General features: G+C 36.2%; 1 protein-coding gene across 5 annotated transcripts in view; it reads right to left on the bottom strand.

The window, feature by feature from the left end:
• Positions 1-22,444, bottom strand: part of LOC107742312 (aryl hydrocarbon receptor nuclear translocator 2) — a 95,120-nt gene that overhangs the window by 31,183 nt on the left and 41,493 nt on the right. For all 5 annotated transcript variants that reach the window (XM_016555232.1, XM_016555233.1, XM_016555234.1 and 2 more), the window contains 5 exons: positions 19,879-19,964; positions 15,194-15,270; positions 13,191-13,325; positions 12,270-12,344; positions 3,642-3,793 (listed from right to left, as the gene is read on the bottom strand). In XM_016555232.1, the coding sequence (XP_016410718.1) occupies positions 3,642-3,793; positions 12,270-12,344; positions 13,191-13,325; positions 15,194-15,270; positions 19,879-19,964 (525 nt within the window). The remainder of the gene's footprint in view (positions 1-3,641; positions 3,794-12,269; positions 12,345-13,190; positions 13,326-15,193; positions 15,271-19,878; positions 19,965-22,444) is intronic.

Raw genomic sequence — 22,444 nt, 5'->3', positions numbered from 1 at the left:
ACTAAAAATTACTGCTTCATATTTGTGTGGAAATCGTGACTTTTTAGGATTCTTTGATGAAAAAAAAAGTTTAAAAGAACAGTTTATTTCAAATAGAATTTTTTGTAACATTATAAATGTCTTTACTGCCACTTTCGATCAATTTCATGCATCCTTGCTGAATAAAATTATTTCTTAAAAAAAAAAATAATAATAATAAATCGTACTGACCCCAAACTTAGAAAAAATATACACACACATATAAAAAAAAAAAACTACTAAAAATCACCAAAACACACATCAAAATGACTAAAACTAACTACAATTAAAATAAAAACACAAAATATTAAAAAAACAAAAAACTATAACAGTATCTCAATGACACTAAAGTAACATTACACAACACCTTTCATTTTGCTGTTACTCGCCTCACATTCACATCATGCTATAAAATCTCAATGAGAACACAATAAGCTCAAAAGAGGCAAAAGAGACTCTGCCTCCCTCTGAACCTTCATCTGCTGATATTGCTTTCTGAAGATGCTTAACACACCATTTAATCTCTTATTTTGCTATTTTTGGGGCTTTTTTTGGTTTATTTTTGTGAAACTAATAATTTTCTCATCCAATTTTACTTTTAAGGAGGCTCTGCCTTTCTAGCTTCCTCAGAGAAAACGCCCCCAGGGCGACTCATTCCGGCATTCTTCCACGTGTCATGGGCTGGGGAGTCTGGGATAGATGATGCCACGTGTGATGAATGTCTCCCACATATTCACACTCTCCCAAAAGTACAACACACACACACACACACACACATACACAATCACTCAGGTGTTTACAGGCGCACACACACACACACACACACACACACTCGGTGTTGCATCCACACACACCTTATTCCACCAAAGTCAGACATTGTTAGACTCAGACTGCCCAAAAATGCCTTGAATGAAAACAGGTGTGGTTTGCTGTACAGTCTAAAACCTTAAAATTGGCTTTATATATATATATACACATTTTTATATCTATATAATAAGTTTGCTGTCTGTAAGACTTTTTGAAAAGGATGGATCTATTTGATACAGTAAAAAACAGTATCATTGTGAAATATAATGACGTATGATAAACTATTTAAATATATTTAAAAATTTTATTTATTGCTGTGATGCAAATCTGAATTTTCAGCATCATTACTCCAGTCCTCAGTGTCACATGATCCTTCAGAAATCAGTCTAATACGCTGATTTGAAACATTTCTTATTATGTATTATCACAGCTGTGGTGCTTCGTATTTTTGTAGATCTTTCATAAATAGAAAAAAAATCAAAGGACCAGCATTTATTTAAAATGGAAATCTTTTGCATTAGGGGTGTGCCTGAAGAGTAAATCCATATTCGGAAAGGCACAGAAAATTAATAACGCATTCTACGGAGCTACTAAATGGATATGGTTAGCCGCTTACATTACGGTACATAAAATTTCACTAACCACATAAACAGAGTAAGTACAGATGACTGATAGGACGACAGCAAATGATCTGCAGATCCTGAGCACCACTGACAAATATCTAATCTTATAAAATGTGTGGTAAGTACTGCCTCTCCATAATATACACACAGAGTACGTGTGATCGCGAATCTCGAAAGTCAAAGTAAAAAGCGAGCACACATTCAAAAGCGATTTCAATGCCCCGCATATTAATATCAACTCCCAGATGCTCGCAATTTATATACAGTATAATAACCCAACGATATAATGAAGCCGGCTCATAATCGTGATGTCTGTCATCCAATCAGCCCAACCCTATTTCAAACTCGAAAATTTTGAACAATACTTTATTTCTCATGGCATCACAAATAGCAGGAAACAGTGACATAAATACTCATAAATAAAAAAGACATCAAAATACTGTAGACACTCAATTCCCAGAGTTAATTTCAGCACCCTGATCTCACAAACATAACTTTTCATAATATACGCAACCTAAAAGCAGGTTCTCTCGTGGGCGACATAATCGTTTTCTCCGTGTTCAGTAGCGTGGAAATATAGAGCAGTATATGAACACTTATTCCACACACAAAACAAACAATGAGAGCTCAAACATTATAATGTGCAAAGACTCCCTTGTTTTTCATTGTGTGGAGAGAATTACTGGTGAGGAAATTATGATATGATGAGAAAGTTTATTGACCATGGAAGAGGGGAATGTCCGTTTTGTAACAGACCCGATTTTATTAGCATTCATTAGCAGTGTTTCGGAAGCTACATTGTTCGAAACCAAGCTATAAACTTCCTATAACTCAAATGAGACAAAGCACATTTTATCTATCCTTTTAGATATTCCCATGCTAAAAAAAATAACAGCTTAAACTAGCTTAAAACAGTCTGACCAGCTGACATTTAAAAAAAAAAAATCAAAACAGATAAACTCAACATGCTTGGTCTAGCTGGGAGAACAGCTAACTGCCTCTGTTTTTAGCTAACTACCACAGTTTATATAATTGTTCTATTGTAGCTACAAAAAAAGTCACTACTACACTAAAACGTCACTAAACTACACTAAAGCTATCATTTTATTAATTAATGTAAAAATCACCCTGAAATTTAGCAGTTTGCCATGCTACATCATGACTTGGCTAATCACTGGGAAGCTATGCTAAATGCTACACAGCTAGTGTCACTGTTCAGATAAATGACGTTAAGTTCAATATTATTTTCACACAGGGTTTTTTTTTTCCTCAAACTGATTCTGGATCTTAAATTAATAATTAATAATAATATTATAATTAATAATTGCTTTAGTCAATAATTATATCAAAATAGTGCATTGTTAGCTTAGAAACACTAACACTAAAGCTAAAAAGGAGTCTCTCATATGATTCAAATCAAATTATTTTGCCAAATCAGTCACTTATGAGGTTTAATTTCAGTTAGATGCTCTCTTAATCCACCTTTTCCAACAAACAACAGATCATAAGTCATTTATTTCAAATGGAGAGACATTTGCGGCTAGACTGTGTGCAACCACCATGCAGGATTTGATGTACGCATATAGAGTAGTATATAAAATTATATAAATGACATGATTATGTTTCTACTCTAATTTGTTGAAATATAAACATTTAAATGGCGGCTGTAATAAAAAAAATTTTCATGACAGATTCATTCAAACTTAGATTAAATAATGACAACTAATAAGGTATGTAATGTAATTCATATGTTTAACAAAAAGCTCTTCTCTAAAGTTATTTTTTTTCTAGCTCAATACTGAGTTTATGTATGTTGATGTGATTTTGCTGAGGTAAATGTAACATTACATGACATATTGTTTACAAGCTCTTTATTGACGTCTTCTTAAAAACAAGAAATCAATACTGTTAATCTATCACTAGCACCACACATCTGACACGTTTATCTGTTGGAGTTTATCTGCGTTGTGTGCACAGAATAGACATGGGCACACTCAAAACTTGCCATGAAAGAAATGCTAATTTTACGCTACTGCTAGAGTCAATGATTTCGGCCCTCCAAAACTGTTTTGGCCGAAACTGAAAATTAATTTAGGTGCAACAGCATCCGGCATTATATTTGCATTCTCAACAAAGAATGACAAGTCTATTCCGACAGCCTTCAAAGAGATGAAATGAGAAGGTTGGACGTACTTGACATTGGTGTTGGTGCAGATGATGTACTCGATCTCGTCTGAATAAGGGTTCTGGAAGGTGAAGCTGCTGGTTCTGATGAGCATCCACTCTCGGTTCTTCATCCGGAAGCGGTACATGACTGAGAGAACCTGCCCTTTCAGCTTGACCACCTAAACACAACAGAAGAACACGAGTTCACATCACATGCATTTACATCGTAGAAATTTAAATCTGTAAGAACCAGCAAATACAAACAAAACTAAAACAGAAGTCTAGTTGCACCAACAAGTAACAGCATAGCCTAGTTATGACGTAACGTCACAACTTGCCCACTACTAAATATGTTTGCATTTCATTATTAAACTTGAAATCTCTATGTGTAAACTATATATGTACAGAAGCTTTTGTCCAGAAGAATATGTTGGAATAAAACAGTAGGTTTATTGTATTGCATCAATAAGCTCATTTAGACATATATCATGAAGGTTATACTTTTTATGAGAGAGAACATTGTGTAAATAAATGACTTGATAGTAACTGTTCAACACAAACTGGATCTTAAGAGTGCACATACCAAAAAAATAATAAATGAATCACTTTTTTGCATTTATTTACTGCTCCTTTTTTGAATGCTTTTGAATGTCAATAACAATGAAATAACGTCATGGGTATTTTATTACTATCATTTTTAGAACTGAAATTCACTGGATTCCAACCACTTCTGATAAGAATTTTGAAGGCTTCTATAGGATTATGATGGCAAACATCAAATTATGCAATTACATATTACCTTGTGGAGAACTTAAGGCCTTTTAGATAACTAATGGTGCAAACTAATTAAGTACAGCGTTAGTTACAAACTAGCTAGTATTTATTAAGCCTCTAATGTGGACTTTATTATTTAAGGAAGAACATACAAATGGCTGGTGCAACCCTACTGGGGTCTTTATCTTAATGCTTGACATGAGTGAACAATGACTGTAATCAGTGAAAGAATGAGCAAAATATGACCAATCGGTTCCTACACAAATACCAAACCTATTATCAAAGCTAGGATCCACTAGGATCCAAAATTAACGCTCGTTGAGCGCCAAATGTGAACAAAAATTGGCTTTAGGAATTAGGAACATGAGGAATATTACATGCCTTATGCAAGCATGATAATCTGTCCCTCATTGATGCTGGTGACATGAGTGATTCAATTCAGAAAACAATCAAACACGATGCACTACAGACACCGTCAATGACTAACAAAGTTTAGCTCAGTGGAAAACCTACCATCATTGGTTTTTCTAGGATGCATAGGGGTTTTTGCCTTTCAGAACTAGCAACACATGAGCAATATTCCTCACATTACGATGCAAAAAAAATATGTAAGAGGAACAAGATCTCAATTTGTCTTTTGTGACAAGTAATTTTGAGCTAAGGTTGGATTCTGAACCCCATCCACATGCTCTTCACACAGTCACCTCTATTGTCACTTAAAGCAGTGTTTGCCCATCCAAATACAGAGATTGCTTTAAATAAAAAAAAGCTGTGTTCAGACAAAACAACTTTCCACTCAACAGAGCATGAAAGACAACGAGAGAGTTCAAAAAAACCTTATAAAGTATCTGACGAAAATGGCTCTCTTAAACAAACAGCACAGACAGCCACACTTCAAGTGAGTAATAGAAATACAGTGAGTTAAAAGAAAAAGAGAGAGAAACTTGACTTTTTTGGATGTATATCCTGCTTTGAAAGAGGAGAGAGGATATGGGATATTATTCTTGGCGACAAGAGGCCACTTTCCTTTTCGGCTTGAGAAAGGACCCTAAGATCTCAGGAGAGAAAGAGACAAACATTTTAACTTCTTAAACAGATCCCAGAGTTCATTGTTTCTCAAACCAAACCTGAAGTCACACGACTCGCATCAAGGCTTCAATGCACCTCTCAACAGAATCACCTCGCACTGCTTTGACACAAAATGAGCTGGAAACAGAGTCAATGAAGGGAAATGTTTCGCTGCTTGGTAGTAAGAAACTGAGAACTGAGTGTGCATAGTTAAACGGTAAACACCTGAACTGGAGCTGAGAACAGAAAAACACCCTAACGATTGCTTTTAGACATCACAGAAAGGATAAAAAGCTCATTGACAGTGTCTTCGAAGCTCTCAGAATGCTACAGAGTTTAATATATTAGGAAACATCAATGTAAATCATATCTTTTCCTTTCATTCTGTGATGAGATTAAACTGCAAACCTTTTTTTTTTTTTTTACTTTACTGTAATCTGATGTAATTCTGAGAAACAGAATGTTCAATGACTTTGATTAGGGACTCAGGAATATAGAAATTTTAGCCAATACTGATAATTATTTAGATTTTAAAGCCAATAACTGATATATATTGACGGATAACAGATACCAATCTACATTGTGAGACTGATAACAAAAATATATGCTCATCTTTAAAGTTCAGATCTCAATCAGTGTCATTTTAGTATTATTTCTATAATACTACAGTATTTATTAATATGTTGAATTAGCTTTTATTTTTATATCAGTTTTTTTTTTTTGCTTTATGTGCTTTTGTCATTTTTATTCGATTTTGGATTCTTAAATATTTACATTCTACTTTAATTAAACTTTATTTATGTTTTAGTAATTCTAGTACATCAGGTTATTTTATTTCAGTTATATGCCAAGGCAACAATTCCAATTTCTGACAGATAGATTAGATTTCATATCTAATATTGTGTTACCTAATATTAATACTTTATTTCAGCCTGATTTCAATTAAACACTGCGATCTGTTTGCTTCTAAATGACCCCAAACATCATGAAAAGAGAAAAACTGCTTTTAATTTACAACAGGTGCAACTGCAGAAAAGTTTTAATTTCTATGGCAATAAAGAAATTATGCATGCATGTATATAGCAAAGAACAACAATCTTAATGAATAAGCATTTTATTTCATTTGTGTTTAAAACCAGCAGGCCAACTAGAATGAATGTAGTCCTATAATTTATTGGCTTAAATACACCTATTTTACTGACGTTACACTGATATACAGTATTGTGCATCCCTGGCTGTGATTTATCTATTTGGAATTGATTGGATTGTGAATGAAGCTGGGCGGTTGAAGGTGAGATACTGAAAAATAAGAGGGATTAAGTCTTTTTAATGGTAAAGTGAGTTATTAAATCAGATTAGATTCAATTATAAAAGCAGGAACATGTATTAGAGGGTCAATTTAAAGTTTAAGTTGACTTTAGGGAAGCCAGAGAATTTTGGATTGTGAAATCAGGGCAGGATCTTAGATTTATATCTCTCTACGGTTTTCTTTTTCCATTCTTTTATGACAAATGGTCTCTTCATCTTCACGCGGTAAAGAATCTGTCAAGTAAGAATCCAGTAGTCCACAACATCGAGTGATTTCGAGCAACCCCGTGAATGTATATTGTTCTAGCCTCTGACATCTGCCGGGACTCAGTATCGAAACTACAGGCCAAGAATAACACGCTTTCAATGTCTCGCTACGCATAAATTGTCGGCTTTTGTTCCACTTGGCTTCAAAAGTACAAGATAAGATGCAGATAAGACTCAGAAACAGGTGTGTGTTTGCTGACACAGCCACGTGTGTGTGTGGTCTCGACTTTCGAAGACGTCCAGTTATCTGAAGGCTTTTCTGGATGTCAGCCAGAGGGGTCTTTATCAGCCGTCAACAGACCTACGCAGAGAAACAGGCGAAAGTACTTTGACAAATCTCTTTGTGTCGTACCTGACCACTCAACCTTGGCCTTCCGGGAGAAGTGAGGCGGAGGATTTGAGGGGCTTTTAAGAAGCGAAGCACGTAATATAGAGGGCACGATCATCTAGGGAGTAAAAACACTGCACCCACCCTTCAAGTGCCCACAATATCATCCCATAGGGTGGAATACCAACACACACACACACATCTGACACCGCCACGTGTGTGTGTGGTCTCGACTTTCGAAGACGTCCAGTTATCTGAAGGCTTTTCTGGATGTCAGCCAGAGGGGTCTTTATCAGCCGTCAACAGACCTACGCAGAGAAACAGGCGAAAGTACTTTGACAAATCTCTTTGTGTCGTACCTGACCACTCAACCTTGGCCTTCCGGGAGAAGTGAGGCGGAGGATTTGAGGGGCTTTTAAGAAGCGAAGCACGTAATATAGAGGGCACGATCATCTAGGGAGTAAAAACACTGCACCCACCCTTCAAGTGTCCACAATATCATCCCATAGGGTGGAATACCAACACACACACACACATACACACATACACGGTTGGCATAAATGTGTGTGGATATCAGGATGTGAAGAGAATACTGATGATAGCTGTAAACCCCAAGACGGGAAGTTGAAGACAAAGACAAAGGGGCCAAAAAAGAGCAAAAGCTCAGGGAATAAAGAGCAGGATAAAAGAAAAACAGAGTTTTTGTAAAAGACCAAAGATAAGGAGACAGGATGAGGTAAAGAGCAGGAACAGAGGTCATGCGACAGGAGAAGCGAAAACTAAAACTTTTAAAATTAATTTTCACTCACCGAAATAAAGATGAAATAAAATAAAATATAAATATTAGATGGGAAAAAAGTAAAAAAAATAAATAAATCTTGTCAGTTTGAAGTATTTAGTTACCAAGGCAACATTTATATTTTTGTTTAAATTGAAATAGCAAAATTACTAGAATTGAAACTGAAACAAAAATTAAAGTTAAATAGAAAAATAAAAAACAACAATTGCAAATGAATTTAACAAACATACTAAAATTAAAACATATAAAATCTAATTATGAAATATTAAAACCATTAAGAAACACTACAATAGTACACAAATAACATAAAAAGAGACAAAACTCCAGAAAGATAATAAACTAAAACTATTAAAAACCATTTTCATTAATTGAAATAATGCAGAAATTAAATATATCAGATGAAAAACTTAATTGCCAATGCAACGTTTCTAATCTGTTTAAATCGAAGTAATAAAGTGACTAGATTGAAAACTGAAACTATTTAAATTAAAGCTAAATAGAAATATTAAAAACTAGTAAAAATGACAAAACAAATACTCAAATTAAAATGAAAATTGAAAATATAAAAAGAAAAAAATCTGAAGAAACACTATAATAGTATATAAATAATTCAAAGAAAAAAAAAATACCAGGAAACACAAGGAAAAATGGGCTTAAAAAGACCAAAAGCATGAGCAATAACAAGCAGGATAAAAGAAAGATTTTGTAAACAACCAAAGATATATAGATGAGGTAAAGAACAGGAACAGTGACCTGACAGGAAGAGCAAAAACTAAAAATGTAAAAATGTAAAATTTATTATTATTTATTTATTTAAATAAAATCTACAAATATGAATAAACACTATAATAGAACATGAGCAACACATAACACAGAAAACAACAAATAAAGAAACAAAATGCCAGACAGGAAGTTAAGGGTAAAGAAAGGGGGCTGAAAAAGACTGAACGTCAGGAAAATAAAGAGCAGGATACAAGAAAAAGGTTTTTGTAAAAGACCAAAGATAAAGAGATAGGAGGAGGTAAAGAGCAGGAACAGAGGTGATGAGACAGGAAGAGAGAGAGGAGGAAGTCAAAAGAACTTCTGAAGAGCACCAGCTTGCGGTTTAATTGGCAACGGGATTCAAAAACTGAAAGACAAACAGCAACAGCTGCAACAGAGAAAACCTCTTCAAATGTCCAAACACAAGACTCTTCACCGTTCTCAGCAGGTACTCGACGAACTCTCAGCGGTAGCCAATCATCACCTACTAACCGATGGAGACTTGCAAACAGCACTCAAGTTCACTTCCTAGCACTGACTGGAGTGGGGAAGCAAAGGATTGTGGGGCGAGTTGAGAAGAATTTGTTTTTCTTGGCAAGCAACGTTCACATAATGCCACCCCAGAGTTGCTCTTTCACATCTCTGGAGTCTATCGAGTTCACTATGTCATCTTAGATGTTTCTCCTAACATTCCTGAGACGAAACAAATATAGTTGACATCCAGTGAGACTTGAACTATAAAATGAATGTGGTCACCAGCTCAGATCAATTGCTCTTGGGGGAACTTCATGAGAAATGCTCGAGTTCATATTGAGATATATGGTTTATGATGCAGACTTGGCGAATCTGAGCACAGTTTGAGATCTCTTGAAACTCTAGGACAGGGATCCTCAAATCTGGCCCACGAGATCCACTTTCCTGCAGAGTTTAGGTCTAACCCTAATCAAACACACCTGAGCATGCTAATCAATGTCTTCGGGATCATTAGAAAATCACAGGTAGGTGAGTTTGATCAGGGTTGGAGCTAAACTCTGCAGCGCATTGGCCCTCCAGGGCAAGATTTGAGGAACCCTGCTCTAGGAGATGCATGGGAGATTACTGGAGTGTTTTTCTCAGGAAATCGGAGAATCATGGGCCGGATTAATGTCTTCTTAAAGAAAGAAGTTAAAGTCTTGCCGATCAACTCAATGGGCCTCATTCATATAACACGAGCAGAACGATTTTTTTGTGTAAATCATTCGGAAAGTCGTTCTGATGTAAATTTTCGGATTCATGAAAATGTTTGTAGAAAATGTTAGTTAGCTGGTACGAAAGAAATTTACACCTGCTTCCTACCATGTGTAAATGGTGCATAAAACATTCAAACGTTCTGTATTCTTTTAGACAAACTGATGACACTGCATTTTTATGAACTATGTATTAGAATGATATTTAACGAGTTCATTTGCCCTGTCTTTTTTTTCCGTTTTTTACTCTTTGAGTAAAACGCAGAGCTCGTCACTGTTCCTTTTTACACAGCCGTCCAATCACAGTGGAGGAGGGGCGGGACAAATATTACATTGACCAACCATGATCATACTTGTACAACACAACAATGGAGAAGTTAATATTGCTGGTTACTGCATTTTTATACTCAGTAATATTCTTCGAAATAAGATACTCTTAACATGTTACTGCTGTGAATATTCCAAATCATAGCAAACAACGCGTCACTCCAGAAAAATGCAATGCCTCCAAAGCTCTCTCAAGCACCACCAGCTGGTCGTTTTCAGAAGAGCACCAGGCATTATGTCAGCAGGCTAAAAACGCTCTGGTGAACACACGTTAATTTATTCATTTATTGTTAGGCACTTGATGGAAAAGGGTCTTGGTTAGAGTGGTGACCAAGACCATGATGGTCACTCTAGTTGAGCTCCATGATCATATATAGGGGTGCTCCGATCAGGGTTTTTGAGGCCGATCACCGATCACAGAAAGCAGTGTCTGCCGATACCGATACCGATCTTTTAAAATCATTTATAACTATTTATAGTGATACACCAATCAGGATTTTAAGACATTTATTCAGGGTCTGAATTTCATTTTTTCTCTAGGTGACTCTTGTGAGAGGGGAAGCAGCACGGACTGTGCTTTCACACAGAAGTTTGCTACTGATCCTTGGCTGTTTACCACAAACACAACATTTATCCATTATGTTGATTTCAAATTTAAACATTGTCACTGAAAATGCTTTTTCAGCATTGCAATTCTTTTTTTTTTTTACACAGTACCGTAATACACAGATATGTTTAAACACAATAAATATAAACAATATTGAGTTAGCCTTAATGAAAACCCAGTCCAGAGCATTCAGAACCGCAGACTGGGCAGAAGGTTCACCTTCCAAACAGGACAATGACCGTAAGCACACAGCAAGAGTGGCTTATAGACAACTCTGTGAATGTCATTGAGTGGCCCAGCCATGTCGCATTAAACAAAAAAAGACTTGAGACTGTAAAGGTGCTTCAACGAAATATTTAGTTGTTTATTTAGCAATGTACTTATTTCAGTTTTTAATACATTTACGAAGTAGTGACAATTCTGTTTTTGCTTTGTCAGTATGGTGTATGGAGTGTAGATTGATTAATTGAAAGCAGTTTAACATAAGGCAGCAACATAACAAAATGTGAAAAAATGAATGGGGTATGAATACTTTCGCAAGGCACTGTACATGACGTTGCATGTTCTAATGCACTGCAATTTTTAATGGTTATTTTTAAAGAATCTGTCTGTTGCATTCATTTGTGCTTCGTCTTTATTATGCTACATTTATTAAAAAGTTGTAGGAAGTTCGTACACATATTCCCAATTATTCTCTTCAAAAATTCTTGAAAAATAGCCTGACTATATGGCGATTTTTGATGAAAATTCACTGATCACTTCAAATGCTGACATTTTGCACTGCCTGCACATTACAATACAAATAACAATACGTGTGCACATTATTTTTGCCATGACTAGCTCGACAGGAATTGTTGCATTTATTTTCGGGATGTGCATCTCCATAATTGAGGCCGATGTGATTAGCCTACGATACTGTAAGTTCTCAAATATTTCCTTAAAAATCTTATTAAGAAGAAAATGGCATCATCTGATTATATGATGATTCTTAATTTATAAAAGAAGAATATCATTCTTAAGAATGTTTCGTGAATCCAGCCCTAGTAGACTCAATTAGCCCTTATTTCTTCTTGAAAAGAACATAGAGAGATCTCATTTATGATGTTTCTTTTCTACAGGATCACGGTGCTGATGAATGTGTGTAGGACTGGATCAGTCCTGGTGGTTGGGTTTGCTTTTGTTGGTGTACCTGTTGGAAGCTCTCTCGCAGGTGGCTCTGGTCCTCCGGGTGGCAGAACTCCAAAATGTCTTTGCCAAGAAGATCCTGTTCAAACCCAAGAAAAGGAACAGTCATATGAATGCTTGATTCATACAAACTCTTTGTACTTGTTAAACAGAGCACAGACAGCATCAGGGTCATAATGAATAATAACTGGAAAATGTTGACTATTTCAAGAATAAACCTCCATATTCTCTATTATTCAGAAAACAGCCTGCCTGACTTGTCATGAATCTGTGATTGAAGTCATATCTGAACTAAACAAACAGGGCATATATATCATCAATACATTGTTTTAGCTACTGTGCATTAAAGGTGAAGTACGTAATATTGACAGATGTCGGTAGAAATGGATACTGCAGTCTAAACACAAAATATTGGAGAGAACTGTTTCTCCCACCCCTCCTCCTCAGACTCGAGGCTCAAATGGGTTGCCAGATTGAGGACACGCAACAGGAATGAGAGCAACTGACAACGGAAGGCGACAAGCCTTTCACTGTAAGCTGATGAGTTGATCTATCTGCGATCTATCATAGAGATCTTTAAGTGGATGCTGAGGCTTTTTTCGTCGCAATTTCTGACCCAGTTCATTTCCATGGCTGCAATATGCTGTGTTTTCTGACAACTGGCAACCCGGGGTGTCGAAATACTATTGGTTAAATTGGCAGTGGAATCACACAGACAAAAACAAAAACAGACATTCCGACATGGAATGAACATTTCAAAGTAGAATAACTGTCTGTAGCATTGTTTTTCGAAGAAACACGTTTGTGAACTTAGCATGTTTCCTAAATATCTGCAAACATATTATGGAAATTTTATGCTGTAGTACAGTTAAAAAAATTACATATAACACATTTAATATAAAGCTGCACATTCAGTGAAACTGACCTGAGGTTGATAGCCAATCACGTTGATGCAACGAGGGTCCACAAACGTGATGATGCCATCTGAGTTGTGGCGGGAAAGGAACTCCGTCGGCACAGAGAGTCCGTTCATATCCATGGAAACTGGTGAGCTGGTCACCTGAGAGACGAGATAAAGGGATTTTTACACAAACAGATGGTCAGGATGCTCAAACAAATAGATGCATGTTTTGTAGTGCCGCGCTATCATGGGATTGTGGAAGAATTAGTTACAACGGTCTATGCACATTAAGATGTGGGAATGTATTTATTGAATAAAAATCACATTTAAATACTAGACATATCAAAAAGACATGAACTAGACACATTTTGAAACATTAAGCATCCAAAAGTTGCAGAAGTTGTAATAGTTTCTGCAGTGAGTTTGTTATTCGAGAGCTGACAAGGTACTTTTTTATAATGATAGATGAATTAAGTTCCCAGAAATATGTGACAAGAAATATGAATAAGTTAAGGTAAAGGACAGGTTCAACATATCCTAATACATATTCTGTCCAGAGTTTGCCTGCATGTGCACAACAACTCCAGGAGATGTAGGTTCTTGCTAGGAGGTTGCTATGCAGTGGTTTTAACGTTATGTCCACTAGGGTGTTGAGGAAGCTTACTAATATGTTGCTATGCAGTTGCTAGGGTGTTCTGAATGGTTACTAGCCTGTTGCTGTGTGGTTGCTAAGGTGTTTTAGTTGTTAGAATGTTGCCATGTGGTTTCTAAGGCGTTGTAGTTGTTAGAATGTTGCCATGCAGTTGCTAGGGTGTTCTAGTTGTTAGAATGCTGCCATTACTAGGGTGATTTTTAAGTAAATTTAAAAAAAATTTTTTTTTAGAATGTTGCCATGCGGTTACTAGGGTGTTTTGTCATGCGGTTGCTAAGTTGTTAAAATGCAGTAACTATGGTGTTTTTTTAAGTAAAAAAAAAAGATAGCTGCTAGAATGTTGCCATGCAGTTGCTAGGTTGTTATAGTTGTTAGAATGTTGCCATGCAGTTGCTAAGGTGTTCTAGTAGTTAGAATATTGCCATGCGGTTACTAGGGTGTTTCATTGTTATAATGTTGCCATGTGGTTACTAAGGTGTTTCGTTGTTAGAATATTGCCATGCAGTTGCTAGGGTGTTCTAGTTGTCAGAATGTTGCCATGCGGTTACTAGGGTGTTTTTTTAAGTAAAAAAGACAGTTGGTAGAATGTTACCACGCAGTTGCTAGGGTGTTATAGTTGTTAGAATATTGCCATGCGGTTGCTAAGGTGTTCTAGTTTTTAGAATGTTGCCATGAAGTTGCTAGGGTGCTCTAGCTGTTAGAATGTTGCCATGCAGTTGCTAAGGTGTTCTAGTTTTTAGAATGTTGCCATGAAGTTGCTAGGGTGCTCTAGCTGTTAGAATGTTGCCATGCAGTTGCTAAGGTGTTCTAGTTTTTAGAATGTTGCCATGAAGTTGCTAGGGTGCTCTAGCTGTTAGAATGTTGCCATGTAGTTTCTAAGGTGTTCTAGTTGGTAGAATGTTGTTGCCATGAAGTTGCTAGGGTGCTCTAGCTGTTAGAATGTTGCCATGCAGTTTCTAAGGTGTTCTAGTCGTTCAAATGTAGCCATGCAGTTGCTAGGGTGTTCTAGTTGTTAGAATGTAGCCATGCAGTTGCTAAGGCGTTTAAGTTGTTAGAATGTTGCCATGCAGTTGCTAAGGTGTTCTAGTTGTTAGAATGTTGCCATGAAGTTGCTAGGGTGCTCTAGCTGTTAGAATGTTGCCATGCAGTTTCTAAGGTGTTCTAGATGTTAGAATGTAACCATAAGGTTACTAGGATTTTCTAGTTGTTAGAATGTTGCTATGTGGTAGCTAGGGTTTTCTTGAAAATTGCTATGGTGTTCTGCTTGGTTGCTCAAATGTTACTATACAGTTGCTATAATGTTCCAGGGAGTTGCAAGCATGTTGTCATGCAGTTGCTAATTTTGTTGCCATATACATCAGAGATCCAGACATACCTGCAGTCTTCCAATCGCAACCAAGCAGTATTTGCTGGTTTGACCTGCTTCCGTGTCTTCATCCGGAATGGTCATGCCTGGAAAAGACACAAGAACAGTCATTTGTCCGAACAGCAGACTGAAAACATGTGGAGATCCCGATGACTAACATGTTTATTCCTACATCATTTTCTAATGAGACGCTCTGTTGCAACAGTACACAAAGACCTGTTTGGGAATCTTTGCGCAAAAATGTGCTTTCGATCCCACTAATAGCATCTTCTCAATATTTTTGTCCACGTCTCCCTGACTCATCAGGAGTTTGTTCATGCATAATGATTTATTTTAGTCGTTTAAAACCAGTAGCAAAGCGGTTATTGTTCCTGGACGTTGTCGTGCCGTGTTTATGTGGAGTATACGGGACATGAAGTCAGGCAGATGGGAATCAGGGCGGAGGAGCGATTCCTGTCCTGGAGTTTAAGCAGGAACATGAAGCGTTTACTCTCTTTTTAATTACATTAACGATTTCTTGTTGACACACTTCCTTCTTTGCCTTGACCTCATTATGGTTGGCGGCTAAAAAGCTTTTCAGCATACAATGATCTTTGTGAATGACTCAAAGAAGAGAAAAAACAAATGAGAAATAGAAAATAAAAGAAATACTAGACTCTCACAATTTATAAGAACTGCTATAAAAAGCTGTATCTGTTTTCAACAGAATTGTTTTTATTATTAATTTTTCATATTAGATTACGTTATTTTCAACTTACATTATCCTTAAAATATGTTTTACAATACAAAAAAAATTGGTTCAACCAATCATGTGAGTGAGGGGTGGGGCTATTAGCTTGCTCAGCCAATAAAGTGCAACAGTCCCAGAAGTAAAATATCCTATTCATTTTCTCCATAGAGGAATTTATTTTGAAAGATAACTTTTAAAAACAGACCTACTCTGATCTCAGACATTGTTAATTGATAGTTTATGCTTTTATTGAAGCCATCAGCCCACATCATTTCAACTTATTTACAGAATCATGTGTAACAGCTGCATTCCTGGTGAAAAACTACATTATCCATGATTCTGCAGCGATATCTCCACCAATCAAAGAACTGTGTCAAGCAAAACACGCCAAAAGAACACTTTTTCCTATTCCCTCAAACTACTTATTTTGCATTAACATAAAATATATTGATTCCCTATATATAAAATCAACATTTTTAAATTAATAGATTTTATATTTTTCCATCATTTCTATCGATGTCATTCACAATGCTTCATGGGATTGTAGTTCTTTCCCTTCCTTTATGAAAGCTTGTATACAGTCTTGTACCTTTATCTTTTTGTCTGGTTTTTGAATACTTTTTTTGCTTCAATTCAAGGTTTATAATGTTGCTATTCACCTAGTAAATGGTTGGTTTGGTTCATACCTATTTAACAAAGATGTTTTTATAAAGCCCTATGGGAAAAATGAATGAGAAAAATACACCCGGAAACAAGGCCACTGAAAAACTCTTTCACTCTATTGCAGACTGACTTCTCAAGGTTAAACTGATTCAAACCAGTAACTTTTTAGTCTTTTTGACCAATTCATTTAAAGAATCGCTTCATAAGACTCAACACTTGTCGTTCTGTATATTTCTTTTCATACATCCAGCAAATATACGTAGTACAGAATAATATAAATACAGAATAGAGAGACATCTGGTCAATTTATTGTCTCATTGTCATTATTTCATGGTCTGTTCCCACGTTCACACTGCAAACTGTCACCTCAAGTAAAATACAACTCAATTCATCAGCGGCGCATGGCTGTGCAGGGAACACTACTTCGCAAAACTAATGACTCTGTGCTACAAATAAACAGGAACGGTATATATATCACGGCATAAATGACACATTCAGGGGAAAAAAACTTCTCTGCAAACAGGCTGTATACTACGGACAGATGCACCGATGGTTTGAATTAATTTACTGCCTTTAATTGGCACAAACTGACATTATACAAGCAGACAGAATTCATTTGGTCGCATATCAAAGTAATAAAGAGCACAAAGACTTGTTTTTGTTTTGCAAACGCTATGAAACTGATCGATAATGCATATCAGGGCCATCTGGTGTGGCCAGAGCGCTTCCTAACCGTTAATGCACTGATTACCATTCAGCGTGATGAAAACGATACGAGATGTCTTCGTTTAGATCACCGCATTCCAGTATGACACCATAATGGCTGACAATCAAGCGTTGCTGGTTATTTTTATCCTTACTTTGCGCCATTATGCAACAAACAGGATGTCCAGCATGTGCGATTAATTTTTACGATTTACTGCCTTTAATTGGCACAAACTGACATTATACAAGCAGACAGAATTCATTTGGTCGCATATCAAAGTAATAAAGAGCACAAAGACTTGTGTTTGTTTTGCAAACGCTATGAAACTGATCGATAATGCATATCAGGGCCATCTGGTGTGGCCAGAGCGCTTCCTAACCGTTAATGCACTGATTACCATTCAGCGTGATGAAAACGATACGAGATGTCTTTTAGATCACCGCATTCCAGTATGACACCATAATGGCTGACAATCAAGCGTTGCTGGTTATTTTTATCCTTACTTTGCACCATTATGCAACAAACAGGATGTCCAGCATGTGCGATTAATTTTTACGACGCACACATATGTTGGAGATGCGCTCGGAGGATACCTGGACAACCTCCAGTAAAGATATGAGGCTAAAAGTTCAGGTTTTTGAGTTCAGGGTTGCTCAATTCTCTGTCCATTTCTTCCTTTCTCACTGCACACATGCTGTTGTGCTAATAGGAATCACAGGCCGGGGGGGATCTAGCGTGCCGGTGTCATATGGGAGTCATCCAAAACTCCAGACAGTTCTGCGGACTGAAGGATTCTAACGGAATTTAACACCGAATTCCAGAGTTCTGGTAGTTCAAGAAGTTCAAACACATGTTCCAAACAACTAGTTCCATTAGACTTCAGAATGCAAGTTGAAGGTTACATTAAGCAAAATGCATCCATAATGTTGCTACTCTTTATTTTTACTCAGATACAGAGTAAAAAAAATAAATTAATATCAACAAGTGGAACCTTGTTGTAAAAAGTTACTGATAGAAAAAATTAACTGGTTCCTCTGAATCATTTGCATCAGTACATGTTGATGCTGAATGTAAGTTAAAGGGATAATTCACCCAAAAATGAAAACTGTCGATATTTAATCACTGTCATAATGCTCAAAACCCATAAAATGTTGGTTAGTCTTTGAAACACAAATTAAGATTTTAATGAAGCCTGAGGTCCAGAATCAACGAGCACAGGACGCATGGATGAGCTTTGGTGTTTAAAAATTTACAAATGCAATGAAAATATTGGTATCGGTACTCGGTATCGGCAAGTACCAAAAATAAAAGTATCGGTATCGGGCGAGTACTGGAAAAAGTGGTATCGTGCATCCCTAGTGTTTACCATATGTCTTCACCACATAGTGTATATGTGTTTATACATTAAATCTGTTCATCATATTAAGTGATTGTATCTGTTCACAAGACTTGGATTAAATCACTTGATTCACATGGATTCGTTTTATGGTGCCTTTTTAATTTTTTCAGATCTTTTAAAGTTTGGGTGACCTCAACTTTCCAATCCTCAGACATTGAGAATGTCTCAATTTGTGTTTCAAAGGTTAACCAAAATGCAATGTCTTTGGAACAACATGAGAGTAAATAAATGATGACAATTTACAGTTTTTGGGTGAACTTTTCTCTTTAAGTTACATTTAGCATCAAAATCACATGCAGTGATTCAAATGATTCAATGAATCTTTTTTGGAACCAGCTAATTTACATGTATCAATAACAATAACAAGTTCCACTTGCTAATACATTATTGCATTTAATAACATATTAGCATGAACTAAAAACATAAACCTTAATAAACAATAAAGAATTTGTACTAATAACTAATTAACAAAGATTATTATATACTGTAAAAATGCGTTGCTCATTGTTCATTAATACACTGATGTTACGTAATAGGACCTTATTGTTAAGTGCATAAAAAAAGATTTTTGAAGTTGCAAATAAAAATAATTATTGTAGTACCATTTAAATTACCATTTCAGTTTTTCTACTTCAAAATGTCATGTTTAATTCCGTGTTTCTTTGTAATAGTTTTTAATTTTACTAGCAATTCCTTAGTGAAAGTTGTTTCTACACCTATTTCCTTTCTTTTTTTTTTACATTTAACATCAAAATGCAGAAATGCAAATGATTCGGTGAATCTTTTTTTGTAAACAGTTCACTTCATGGTTCACTGAATGGTTTCTTTTTGTTAGTTCAATACTGGTACACTTCTGTGCATTTGTTTGTGTTTAAGAAGATTAAACATGTTCATTGCGTTAAGTGAGGCTTCAGATTGTAAATCAAAGTTTTTATGTTGACCGAAACACATGCTGCTGCTCCTGATTAAGATATTAAGTTGCATTTAACAACAAAAGTGCATGCAGAGATGCGAATGACTCAGTGAATGTTTTTTTGGAAACAGTTCATTTGCATGTACCTTCTGAACAAACTAGTCTTAGATCAACTTTTATTTACTCACTCCCCAACACTGGTCCACTTCTGAGTATTTGTTTGTATATTTGTATGTTTCTCTCTGATTCAGTGGCTTTGAACCGACTGTGTTTGTGTAAGTACCCGCTGGTGGCCAGGCCTTGATGTAGCCGGTACAGTGCACAACGGAGTACTGCGCCTCCCCCTCCTTAGACGGCCCAAGACCATTCCTGTGAACGAAAGAGACACAAAGAGAATGAAACAAACAAAACATGTCTGGTACTCATGTTTGGTACTTCAAAGTTGGCATTCGGTCATATGAGGGTTACGGGCTGCAGGATCTGATTTGGAAAGCCGGCACGAACATCAGCAAAAATGTTCCCTTTAGCATTTCACATCAAAACACAAAAACAACATGACTCCATCTGCACACACCAAGATGATTGCAGATCTGCTTTCCTAAAGCTTGTATTTCAATATCACTACTGTTCAAACGTTTGGGGTTGGTAAGCTTGAATGTTTTTGAAAGATGTTTCTTCTGCTCACCAAGGCTGCATTTATTTGATCAAAATTACAGTAAAAACAGTTACAATTACAAATAACTCTTTTCTATTTAAATATATTTTAAAATGCAATTTATTCCTGTGATGCAAAGATGAATTTTCAGCATCATTACTCGTGTTCACTTAACATTTCTATGGAGTTGATTTTCCCCCCCAGATTCTTCAATGAACAGAAAGTTTAAGAGCTTTTATTTGAAACAGAGCTCTTTTGTAACTTTATAAATGTCTTTACTGACAGTTTTGATCAAATGAATGTATCCTAGCTGACAAAACAATAGAGTACATTAAATTTCAGCTTGGATTAAGTAAATTTTAGCTTTTGTTCAACATTTCTATTTCGGATTTATATTCCTGTTTTAGGAATTAGATAAAAGTAATGTAATTTCTATGCCAATAACACCAACAAACAGAACTGTAAATCATGACTATTTTATATGTCGAAATGTAATGGATTGTAGCACTGACACATTGAAAAGTAATATACTTCAACACAGAAAACAATGTACAGACTTTAAGTAATAACATGAAGAGCAAAATAAAATTTCCAGAAATCTTCACAAATTAGTCTGCTGAACTTAAGAGATTTTAGAAAAGCAAGGGGAAACCAAATTTGCACAATATCCTTGGACTCTGAATCAGACTTTTTTTTTTTACCCCATCCATTAATACGAAGCACTTCGTGCACCTTTCTCATAATGTTCTTCATGCGCTCTGTGCACAATCCCATCCCCTGTCAAATCAGTCAAGATTAGATTTAGATTTTCCAATTACTTTGCGTTAATTAATTCATTTCTGCTTATTTCAGTTTGCAAGCTCAACTGATAGCTATGCCATGGCATTTAGTTTGCAATCATTATTTAATTCTTGTTTATGAGCTCAACTGCGTGAGCAACACCAGGTCATGGGTTCGATTCCCAGGGTAAACACAAAGATTAAGCACATTCCTTTAATGCACTTAAAGTCATTTTGGATAAAAGGATCTCCCAAATGGAAATGAAAAACTATTTTATTTTGTTTTAGATTTAGTATCCAACAATATCCCTCATCCACATTGGCCCTTCTCACCTCTGTGTGTTTTGTGAACTGTACATTTGTCATTTTTGCATAAACATTTGACACGCATGCGCCATTTATCAATCAGACATCTGCAATGCACTTTTCTCACAGATGTTCCTGGAAGAGGTGATTCCTGCATTCCAGAGCTGTCAAAACCCGCAAAACACACAGCGCTGCAAGTTTGATGCAGACGAACAACACGCCTGCCGCAGAGAGGAGGGCATCGGGTTAAACATCAGGGGTCAAAGGGCAAATTACAGGAGGGAACACTGGCGCTACATTCTTAAGAACAAATTCTAAGAATTTTCTTTAATGAAACTAAATTCCTAGAAGTCATTCATGTAATGCCAAAAGTCCTAATTGACACAGAAAAGCGCCGCAAGACAACTAAGACAAGAGTTTATTTAAAGGGGTCCTATTATGCTCTTTTACAATGTCTTGAATTTGTTTTGGGGTGTACTAGAACATGCTCTCATGCTTGGTGGTTCGAAAAACGCATTATTTTTTTACATAATTTACATTATTACAATACCTTTCTCCCCAGCCTGGCACAAACGGCTCGATTAGTTCTGGGTTTGATGAAGGCCCGCCTTCCGAAAAACGAAATGTGCTGTGATTGGTTAGCTGTCTCCGAGCATTGTGATTGGCGAACAGCTTAGACGGTGTTTCAGTACTGCCCCGCCCCTTGCCAAAGCAGCAAGTTCTGTCTGCTCTGTTTAGTTAAGGATGGCGTCAATATTGCCATATCGATTTGAGCCGGATTCAGACCCAGAGAATATTGAACAAGAGGATCGCGCAGAACCTTTGCACGCACGGATATTTCAAGACATATTAGACTGGTAACGTTATTGTTGTTGTTGGTTTTTTTGGCTAAATCACGTTTTAGATAGGATGTCAACAACTGCTTAAAAATAACTGCATTTACTACGTACAGATAAGTGCATATGTATTATTTTTGTTGTTATTTAATTCTAACATTATAACATGAATTGCAGTGACTGTTATACAGTTGAATTTATTTATACCGTAGTCCAGTGTTTCCCAGGCGGCATATATATGCAAACTCATTCTCTGCCAGCAGGAGGCGCTGT

The sequence above is a fragment of the Sinocyclocheilus rhinocerous genome, unplaced genomic scaffold, assembly GCF_001515625.1.
Source record: "Sinocyclocheilus rhinocerous isolate Xijiao unplaced genomic scaffold, SAMN03320098_v1.1 scaffold75, whole genome shotgun sequence".
Lineage (NCBI taxonomy): Eukaryota > Metazoa > Chordata > Actinopteri > Cypriniformes > Cyprinidae > Sinocyclocheilus > Sinocyclocheilus rhinocerous.
Note: the sequence above shows the minus strand (reverse complement) of the source record. Positions and strands in the feature narration are given on the sequence as shown.